At 33.8% G+C, this 11,256-nt stretch overlaps 1 protein-coding gene across 3 annotated transcripts in view; it reads left to right on the forward strand.

Annotated features, from left to right (window-relative positions):
• Window positions 1–11,256, forward strand: part of Exoc5 (exocyst complex component 5) — a 71,247-nt gene that overhangs the window by 23,404 nt on the left and 36,587 nt on the right. For all 3 annotated transcript variants that reach the window (XM_008839525.2, XM_029566654.1, XM_029566655.1), the window contains 8 exons: window positions 640–704; window positions 2,726–2,754; window positions 4,110–4,219; window positions 4,836–4,880; window positions 4,982–5,122; window positions 5,554–5,636; window positions 7,251–7,460; window positions 9,597–9,744. In XM_008839525.2, coding sequence (XP_008837747.1) covers window positions 640–704; window positions 2,726–2,754; window positions 4,110–4,219; window positions 4,836–4,880; window positions 4,982–5,122; window positions 5,554–5,636; window positions 7,251–7,460; window positions 9,597–9,744 — 831 coding nt within the window. The remainder of the gene's footprint in view (window positions 1–639; window positions 705–2,725; window positions 2,755–4,109; window positions 4,220–4,835; window positions 4,881–4,981; window positions 5,123–5,553; window positions 5,637–7,250; window positions 7,461–9,596; window positions 9,745–11,256) is intronic.

The raw sequence follows: 11,256 nt of genomic DNA on the forward strand, positions 1-11,256 counted from the left end.
ACATTATATGACTTTCCTATAGTGTTTTATAAATAAGCACAAATGCCCACATTTAAAGAATTTTAGACACCTTGCCTGATGTTCTTAATTCAACTTAAAAATTATATGCTTCTGTATAATATTTCATTCAAAAGGCTTTATATTACACTTTATCATTGCTTGTTTTGATCGTTATGAATTTACATGGTTATAAAGTAACAAGCATTTTGTTACAATTTTATTCATTTAGCTCACAGTGAGCATATAACATATGCAGCAGTATGCTCTAAATCTTTTTCTGAAATCTTAATTATCCTGCTTGGCTTCATAAACTTAGAAGAAATTTACACTTTGCTTTTGACAAAGATTTTATTTCTTCAGAGTAAAGTTGAACTGCAGATTTCATTGGAGAAGAATTTTGGTATCAAAAAGATCACAAAATTTAAGTACCAGAAAAATAATTGCTTGGGTTTTGACTTATGGTGATATCACAGATGTATTCATGTTGTCAACAAGGTTTTATTTATTGTAGTTTTTAAAGAAAATTATTTAGGGTAAGGGCTATGTCCGTATATAGTGCGATATTACTATTTTCAACTATGCTATTAATTTTTGAAATGTGAGTTCTTTTTAATTGTTGCTTTTATTTATTTTTAATAGATAAAGGAGGCAGCAGACATCATTCAGAAGTTGCACCTAATTGCCCAGGAGTTACCTTTTGATAGGCAAGTTTATTATATCTCAAAAGCTTATATATAAATATGATAAAATTTATTTTCTTTGCTCATTAAGATAAGAGTTATTGAGTTCTTCCTTTGTATGAGGCATAATATAATTTAATGATATTCTTTCTTCGTGACTTTGAAAGAAAATTGATAAAAGGAGATTCTTTTTTTTAACTGACAAGTGAAATTTTGAATTTTCTTATTTTGGACTTTGAGAACCAAGGTGGGAAAGGCAAGACAGAGCTTAAACATTGGACTACTAGACTGCTCTTTTCTATTTCTAGACTAGGGTTAAGTTTGTTGGGGAGGGGTCTGGTCACCTTTGAAAAGCTTATGAAAGCTGTACAGTTTCTTTAAAAGATTATAAAGTGTACAGATTGTTGTGTATAATTTTCATGGAATGTTAGGCTATCCATGGAACCCATCCTAGAGAATTTAAGAATCCCTGTTTCAGTGGAAGGTGTGGGGCCATTGCTAGTTAGATTCCGCCCTAAGATAAACTATCCATTAAGAAGGAAGTATTTTCCATGATTTCTTCTAGTCATGGAATGAGTGCCAGACTCTTTAATAAAATCTTGGTAGAAGTAGTTCCTCCAGGTGAATATCTGAAAAGAATATGAATTTCCTTTCTGCATTAAGAGATAATATATGTTGTTCTTCTGTTGATACTTGAAGATCTTCAGGTACAGATGGAGTGTAGACATACATTGCACGTTAAGCTTGGCCATTATTTGCCAAGTACACAGTTAATCTGCTTCCAAGATACTTATTTTACTCTCAACCCTGTGCCATCATAAAAGATTAGAAGTAATAATTTTTCAAGTCATCCAAAGTACATTCCTTATCTCAGTTCAGAGTTGAGCTATTTACTTAAATAAGTAACATGTCTAGATCAAAATTAGGCACATGTTAATAGTTGGCTACATCTTTCATACCCTCCTTCCATTCTGTTCTCCTTCTCCAGACCATATATGCATATGTCATCTCCATTCCTCAAGTTCTTACCTCACTTTTTTTGGTGTGTGTGTGTGTGTGTGTGTGTGTGTGTGTGTGTGTGCATGGCTATGCTTGAGATTGAACCCAGAGAGATTGAACCCAGAATCTCACACATGCTAAGGAAGCCTTTTGCAACTGAACTATAAACATAGCCTCTTGTACCAAGCTTTGGCATTGAATATATATCCTAATTAGACCTAATTTTTTCACATAGATCGATATAGACTTATCTGTTATCTACTTTGACTTTATCAATTTTGCGATGCCGTATAAATGTGTATTTCCTTCACCTTTAGCATCTTTTTTCTAGCCACTCTTCCTCTCTTTTAAAATGATCAGTGATATAAGATGTCTGTATCAGTTTTCCTTGTATATTTTCCTTTGATGTTTGATGTTTGAAAAGATTTTAGTGTATATTATTTTCGTTGTTCAGTTTGTAAAAGTGGAATGATTGCTTTCCTAAATGCATTGGTGAATTTTTTTTATGGCCTCTTATTTTTCTAGTTTCAGACTAATTCATTTGTGGTTTTTAATCACTTGTCATTACTGCATCATCATATTTGAGCATTGTTTTTCTTTTAAATAATTTAAAACTTTATTTTTAAAATTTCAGTGGTTGCAAATATTGAGATGATTACTCATGGTAGCCAAATAAGTAAGGATAATAACCTAGCTTTGGGATCTCTGGGTTGTTAGTGCCTCAGCTGGAACTCTGCCTTTAGCAAAGGAATTAATTATTCCATGTAAACCCTAAGTGAGAACTAGTTATCTCATTTGAACTTCTTGGGTTCAGTTTGGTCACCTGGCATGCTTCCCATCAGTATTCTCTTAAGACCACGACTTTGTCTTCTTTTTTTATATGGTCTTTTAATTTTATGGCAGTTTCATATTTATGAAAAAGTTGCAAAAAATGACTCAGAGGGTTCCCCTATACTTCTGAGCAGATTCTCCTTTTGTATTATCTTACATTACCATGCTTATTTGCCACAACTAATGAACTTTGCCATTGGTTTTCTACTTTTTAGGTTTTCAGAAGTAAAATCCAAGATTGCAAGTAAGTGGAGTCTCTTTATTGAGAACTTTTTTTAAGTAAGAAAAAAACTACTTGTGTAAAAGAAAAAAACAAATGGCAAAAGGTGAGAAAATGGGGACAGTGCCATCATCCCATGCCATCCTGGAGTTTGAGTCCTCATCCCCGAAGACAACCATTACCAGTGTCTTAGGTATTTTTTCAGAGTACAAATAGAAGATACAAATCTTATGTGTGTTTATACATGTCTTCATGTATTTTTAAGTAACTGGGAGCAAGTAGCTTTTTTAAAGCTTAACTATGTATTTGAGAGATTATAGTCATTTACATATCTCTGAATAAGGGTCTTTTGTAATGCAACGGCAATATGAGCATTTCTGGCTTCTTATTAGTTTGGTTTGTCTCAATCTTTGAAATATGCTTTAAACTATATCTGTGTTTCTGGAAAAATCACCATATTTGCAGGCTTCATCACTGGTCGTAGGCCATTTCCTAGAAAGTCAAATAACCACCTATATTTTCAAAAGTGTTAGAATAAGGATAATATAGTTGGATTTTCTAGGAATATTTTTGTCTTTTTAAAAAATTTTTTTTTATTGATTTTTGAGAAATCTATGCAGTGTAGTTTAATCATATTCAAACTGTCTCTCCCATCTCCTTTCAGGTCTACTACCATCTTCAATGCCACCTCTCCTACACTTCATGTCCTTTATTTTTTTTAAGGCCTATCAAGTTTGATTTGTGTTCCTCAAAAACTCTTGGGTATGGGTCCATCCCTGGAGTGTGGTTAGCCTACCTGGTGTCACACTCTTAAAGGAATATTTTTTTTCATTGTAAATTAGGTAGTCATTAAGAGCCATAGTAGTCTTAAGAATTCAGTGGTAAATCAAGTATCACATTCTATCTTAGAATAAGACTTGGTGTTTATTCCACCATCATTCACAGTAGAGGTAGCTGAGCTCTACTAAAGTTTCATGGTTTTTATGCTTTCCAGAGCTATGGGTTTGAGATTGAAATTTTTTTTTTTAATCCTTTGCTATTAGAACTGACCTCTAGAGGGTTTTCTTTCTCCTTCTTTTACTCTCTTTTAAATATGTAGTCATCTTCTGGTTTAATCATTGTAAATGGCTGTCATACTCTGAGGAACTAAGCTGTTTAACCAGTTTCTGAGGGCTTTCTTTTAAAAGTGTGTCTTGAAAATAAAGATTTATATACTTCAGTGTAAGAGCTAGAGCCACTGTCTATAATTTCACAATGTTTTTATAATTCTTCCAAAAGAAGACAGATCCGTTACTACTACATTTGTAAATAATTTAGATATTTGATATAACTTGGAATACTTAGAGTACCTCAGTAGTTTGATGACTTTCCACTTTTAGGTAAATACCATGATTTAGAATGCCAGCTTATTCAGGAGTTTACCAGTGCTCAGAGAAGAGGTGAGATCTCCAGGATGAGGGAAGTAGCAGCAGTTCTACTTCATTTTAAGGTAAATGTTAAAACTGTAAAGGAAGATCAATCTGCAAGATTCTAGAGGTTTTATATTCTATGTATTACAGTCTCTGATTTTCCTGTTACATAACTATGTGGCAGAATAACTATGATATTAAATGTTAAATACTTAGTACTTATGGCAATATTAATATTACATCAAGAAATTTTAAATAGTTTGATAAAGAAAATCATACCGCCAACCTTCTTGTTTTTTAATGTCTTTTTTAGTCACACATGTTAGTAATTAAATAAAAAGCAAGAAAACCTGGCTGTAAAGATCTGGCGGAAGGAAGGAACCAAATAGTAGATGGTTTGTGTCTAGTAATAAAAATTCAGGAGATCTTAGGGTGGAGAATAAAAAGAAATATATTATAGCTTTGTCTTCTTGGAGTCTGAATTGGAGAGAAGACCTCATTGAAAATTCCCATTAGTTTCGTTGTAGAATGTAGAAAAAGATACTCATGTTAAATTATTGATTCTCTACTTACTTGATTCTAGTAGCTTAATCTTTCACGGGTTCATGAAATGTGATTTTATTACATATAACACTTTTGTTGAGATTATTATTATAATGGAACCAGAACAATGATAACAAGGTTTCTTCTTTACAGGGCTATTCCCATTGTGTTGATGTTTATATAAAGCAGTGCCAGGAGGTAACTTGACAGTATACTTTATTGAATTTTATTTATGCTAATTATATTTTAAAGCCATTGAAAAAAACTTATTCACAATGTAAAATTCCTTTGCTGTTTAGGGTGCCTACTTGAGAAATGATATATTTGAAGACGCAGCAATACTCTGTCAGAGAGTGAACAAGCAAGTTGGAGATATCTTTAGTAATCCAGAAACAGTACTGGCTAAACTTATTCAGAATGTGTTTGAAAGCAAACTACAGGTAATTTTAAAAAGTAATGAATTATTTTTTTTACAAGATTTTTTTAATTGATTTTTTTAGATTTGCATACAAGTTATGGATGTCATCATGGCATCTTCATATATTATGTGTCATTTTGCTTTTTTCTCCCTTGTTCTTCTGCAGTACCCTCCCCTGTGCCCCTCCCCCATAGGTGATTCCCTTTATTTCCTCATATAAACCCCTCCTCCTACTTATCACATGTGCTCAGTTACCCTCTCTATTTCTCACCTCCCTTAAAATCGCTTCCTCCTCTAATCCTCTTTCTAGTTTCACATATACACTTTTAACTCTAGGGGTTGTGGATAAAAGAAAATGTGGTGTTTTAAGTCTGACTTATTTACTTACGTAATGGTCTTGAGAAGTTATAAAATTTAATATTTACTTAACAGAATGTTGATTTTCTCTTTTAGAGTTTTGTGAAAGATCAGTTAGAAGAATGTAGGAAATCAGATGCAGAACAATATCTGAAAAATCTCTATGACCTATATACAAGGTATATTTTTATTATATTTATTTTATTTTTTATTTTGGGACAGGACCTCACTGTGTATCCCTGGCTGGCCTGAAACTCACTATATATAAGCCAGGCTGCTTGAACTCATAGAGGCCTGTCTGTCTCTGCCTACCAAGTTCTGGGATTAAAGGCATGCCACCACCATGGCTAAGATATATTTTTAATTATCAAAAAATAATGATGCATTTTAAATTTGCTTTTTTAAAAAGTTGAACATGTGGTGTATTCAGGGACTTTGAATAACAGTTTGTTAGATAGCAAGATCCCCTTGGCACTAAATGCTTCCCTGTGTACACTGTAGAAGAACAGTATTCCTACTGTTAGCTTGAGGAACAGAATCTTATGCTTTATCTTAAATGTACCAAGGAACAAATGACTTTGCTTAAACTGACTCAAGGATTTTGTTTCTGATGTTACTAGATTTTCCCCTTTAAAATTAGTACAATTAGCTGGGCCTTTAATCCTAGCATTTGGAAGGCAGAGGCAGATGGAGCTCTGAGTTCAAGGCCAGCTTGGTTGCCATAGTGAATCCAGGCCAACTGTTACTACAGGGAGATCCTGTCTCAAAAAGACCACAAAAAGAGAAAAGAAAAAAAAAAAAGAATTAGTACAATTATTCTTATCTGCAGTTAAAACTTTAGGAGTTGCTAGAATTGATGTGTTCTTAACAAATGACCATTTCAGCCTTAGGTTGGTTGTGAGTTTGTCTTGTTTTTTGTTTGTTTGCTTGTTTGTTTTCCATAAATGTCATTACTCTTAGAGATATTATCTCATAAATGCCACACAGAATGTGTCCCCCCCCACCCCACCCCCAAACTCTATTGCTATACTTCAGTCCTTTCATTTTGGGAGAAGGTTCATCTCTAACAGGAGCAACAATGTGAAATAAAAACTTAGAGGACAGCCCGTATGATCAGTGACAAAAGAGATGGACAGATGGTAGGCTTCTTATTTGGGTACCTGTTAATAAAAGGCATTTGAGCATACTTTAGACCCTTCTCCCACTAATTATAATTTTAGACTGATCATTGCACAGTTTTTCCTCCTAGGTCATCCCGACTACTTTATGACGGTTCTCAAAACCATAGTATCATTTGTAATATTCTATTCTACTTTATATTTAACTTTGTAAGATGCTCTCTGCATCCTAAGTATTACCCAACATTTAAGGAATATAAGGAATAATAGTTTGAGGCTGGAGAGATGGCTCAGCAGTTTCTCTTTCACAGGACCCAGGTTGGGTTTTCAGGTGGTGCACTTACATACATGCAGGCAAAACACTTATACACAAAAAAATGAAAATAGTTTTTTTGTTACTCTATTTTGAGACAGGGTCTCCCTGTAGTCCTAGCTGGCTTGGAAATCACTATGTCAACCACATTGGCCTCAGTTTCATAGACATCTGCCTGTCTCTTCTTCCTGAGTGCTGGGATTAAAGCCACCATGCCCAGCTAAAAATAAAATCTTTAAAAAAAAAGAAATGATGGTTTAATATAAATGGTTATGGTCACATTGTAAATATGTATGTTCCTTATTATTGTTGCTATATCTAAAATACACATTAATCTTTTTCTCTTTCTCTTCCATGGAAAGAACCACCAATCTTTCCAGCAAATTGATGGAGTTTAACTTAGGTACTGATAAACAGACTTTCTTGTCTAAGCTTATCAAATCCATTTTCATTTCCTATTTGGAGAACTATATTGAGGTGGAAATTGGATATTTGAAAAGTAGAAGTGCTATGATCTTGCAGCGCTACTATGATTCCAAAAACCATCAAAAGAGATCCATTGGCACAGGAGGGTAAGTTTTTAAAAAGTATAAAGTTAAAAACAACCATGATTAAATTTGGACAAACTTACCAAATGCTAGCTGTTATTAAGATTTTTCGATGAAGAACTTTTCACACTATATTATTGATTAAATCTGCTCTTGAACCACATGTTGAAATGACCTAACATAGTATAATTAAAATGTAAATATTTTTCAATTAAAAATTAATATAAAACATAATGATAGTTATATAAAGAATTCTGTGGTTTGTTCTTTTCAGAGTAAATTATTCTATGTTATTAAGAATCATATTATGGTTTTACTGTTGAAGATACGAAAAAAAGAACAAGCTGGGTGTGGTGGGACACGCCTTTGATCCCAGCACTTAGAAGGCAGAGGCATGCGGATCTTTGTGATTTCAAAGCCAGCCTAGTCTACATAGTGAGTTCCAGGCCAGCTAGGGCTACAGGGAGACCCTGTCTCAAAAACCAAAAAAACCAAAACAGAGAGCAAATAGTTTACAATTTAGGTGGCCCTGAATTGAGATTGCTTTTTTTTAAAATCATTTGTGCTTAAAACTATTACTAAACTGTTACTTTAAAGTCTGAAATTACTTAGATGTTAGAATAGTTCGTTGTAAAAATTGGTGACATTTACTTACTCCACATGTTCACAACCTAGAACCTAGTTGATTGTAGGAGGAGGAAGAATGACTTCTGTAGTGCTGTGCAGACTCCATAGTCCGCATAAACACCCAGTTCATTTTGTTTCCCAGTTTGTTGTGTATATTGAATGATGATTTGAGAGAAATTATAATAATGAATAAAAAGTAAGATCTGCAAGGCAGTAGGAAGAAAAGAAGCAAAAACCTTTGGCTGGTGACATGGTTCAGCTGGTAAAAGTGTTTGCCATGTAAGCCTAATGACCTACCTGAGTTCAATCCCCAGAACTCAACTACAGAAAAACTGGCTCTTACGCTGGGCATGGTGGCACACATCTTTAATCCCAGCCCTGGGGAGGTGGAGGCAAGCAGATCTCTGGGAGATTGAGGCCAGCCTGGTCCACATAGTGACTTCCAGGTAGGCTGGGACTAGGGAGATCCTGTCCAAAAAATAAAGACAAAGAAAAACAGACTCCTGAATGTTGTCCTATGACTTATACGTAGACAGATGGACATACACATGCATGCGCCATGGAACTCTACCCCCACTCCCCAGATAAAATTTTTAAAAGTTCCAGAACTGTTTACTTAGGCTGATTCCAGTTCATGCTAGATCAAAATCTTATATTTAAAAAAAGTGAAAACCTTAAGAATAATCATAAGATTTTTAAAAGATGAGGTCACAGTAGCCTGGGCTACATACTCTAGGAGCAAAAATAGCCTTATCTAAACATACCCCACATAAATGTTCTAGGTGATCCTTAGTCACTAGGGAAAGCTAAATTATGTTTATTTTAATAGGTCTATTTTTTAATATTGTAAAGAAATGTGCAACATATTTAAATGATTAAGAAAGAGTAAAAATCACTAAAATTTTGACGTTTTCTTTTTAAGCAAGGCTATTTATTTATAATATTAACTTATTTAGAATAGCTTACTTCCTGAGTCGAAATCTAAAGCTTGAAAAGAATTTTAAAGATCATAATTCTGGAGGCTGAGGAGATGACTCAGTAGGTAGGAGCACTTGCTGTGTTGTCATAAGGACCTAAGTTCAACTCCTCAGCACTCAATAAAAAGCCTGGTATGGCCACATGTATACTTATAACGTCGACACTGTAGAGTGCAGAAACCAGAGAATTCTTAAGACTCTTTGGCTGCCTCCCTGGCAGATTCAGTGAGAGACCCTTTCCCAAATGAATAAGGTGGAGAACGATAGAGCAGGACACCAAGCATCCTTGTCTGGCTCCTTTGTGTGCGTGTAGGTGCGTCATGCCCAGCCCCCAACACCAAAGATCATGACTCTAAATTTACTCTTTTTTTCAGATGAAAATCTTCACAAAAGTACTTTTTGTAATTAGAATTTCACTCTCTTGGTTACTGGTCCATATTTGGTTTTTCAGGGTTTTTTTGTTTGTTTTCATTGATATATATACTGAGGCTGAGAGTATTTGCAGTTGAAATCTAAATACAGTAAACGTTTTTCATTTGTCTTTATGATGTACTAGTATTCAGGATTTGAAGGAGAGAATTAGACAACGTACCAACTTACCACTGGGACCAAGTATTGATACACATGGGGAAACTTTTCTGTCCCAAGAAGTGGTGGTTAATCTTTTACAAGAAACTAAACAAGCCTTTGAAAGATGTCATAGGGTAAGAATTATTGTAAATTAATTTTTTTAGAGATGGTTATGTATTTTGTTTTACCTTGTTTATGAAAAGTTACAAATGTACTTCTTGGTTAGAACCAACTTTTTTTCTTTTTAAAAATAGTGTTTTTTAATTGACACAGTTTATACAAATTGTACATACTTATAGGTCCATGTGATGTTTTGATAGAAGTGTAGAGTGAGTAATATTCAAATCCGGATGGGCATATATGTCTCCTTGAACATTCATTTGTTTGTGATGAAAACATTCAAAAATCTATTCTAGCATATTAATATGTAGTGCATTGTTCATCTGTAGTCACCCTACTGATGCAATAGAACACCAAAATTACTTCTCTTCCTAATTTAACATCGCACTGTTGACCAACCTTTCCCATCATTCTCTCCTTTTCTCCGCTCCCCTCAGCCTCTAGTGAGATCACCTTCTTTAGATTCTACATATGAGTGAGATCATGCAGTATTCATTGGTCAGTGTCTGAGTTACCTCACTTAACATAATTCCTTCCAATTCCATCCACATTATTGGGGGAAAAAAACAGAATTTCATGGCTTTTGTGACAGTAGTATTGCTTTGTGTATATTAATTATTTTCTTTATCCATTGTTTTATGAACACTCAAATTGATTCTTTTCCCTGGCTGTTATGAATATTGCTGCAGATCTCTCTTCAACATGCAGATTTAACTTCCTTTGTTTATATACCCACTGTTAGGATTGCTGGATCATACGATTTTTAATGTTTTAAGAAACATCTATACTATTTCCATAATGCTTGTACTAACTGACATTCCTACCAACAGTGTGCAGATGTTCCCTTTCTCCTGTTCTCACCATCACGTGTTGCTCTTTGTCCTTTTGATATGCTCCTTCCTAATTGAAATGAAGCATATTTAATTGTGACTTTGTTTGGCATTTTGCAACTGATTAGTGATGCTGATCATATTTTCATTGTGTTGAATTCTTTTTATGGTCTCCATATTAACTTATTATTGGATACATAATTTACAAATATATTCTCATTCTATAGGTTTTCTCTTTACTTGACTATTTCCATTGCTGACCAGAAGCTTTGTAGTTTGATATAATTTTGTTTGGTTTTACTTTTTTTTCCTATGCTTTTGGGGTCACATTCAAGAAACCCTTGGTCATTCCAATGTCATAAAGTATCTTCACTGTTTTCTTCTTGTAGTTTCATAGTTTTAGGACTTAGATTTAAGTCTTTAATGTACTTTGAGTTAATTGGATTTAAATATTTACTCTATTTGGGGTTAATTTGTGTCTTTGAAGAGAGATAGGATTCTAGTTATAGTTTTCTAATATGATCATCTTCATACTCCATTGATTAAACAGGCTGTTTTTTCTCTATTGTGTATTCTTAACATTTTTAAAATTATTTATTTAATAACCATTTAATTAGAAGAAGCATTTCATTATAACAGCATTGACATATTCAATAACAAGTTCCAGAGCTGAAATGCATCTCTTTCAAAACTGAC

This window comes from Nannospalax galili, unplaced genomic scaffold (genome assembly GCF_000622305.1).
Source record: "Nannospalax galili isolate Female #2095 unplaced genomic scaffold, S.galili_v1.0 scaffold336, whole genome shotgun sequence".
Taxonomy (NCBI): Eukaryota; Metazoa; Chordata; class Mammalia; order Rodentia; family Spalacidae; genus Nannospalax; species Nannospalax galili.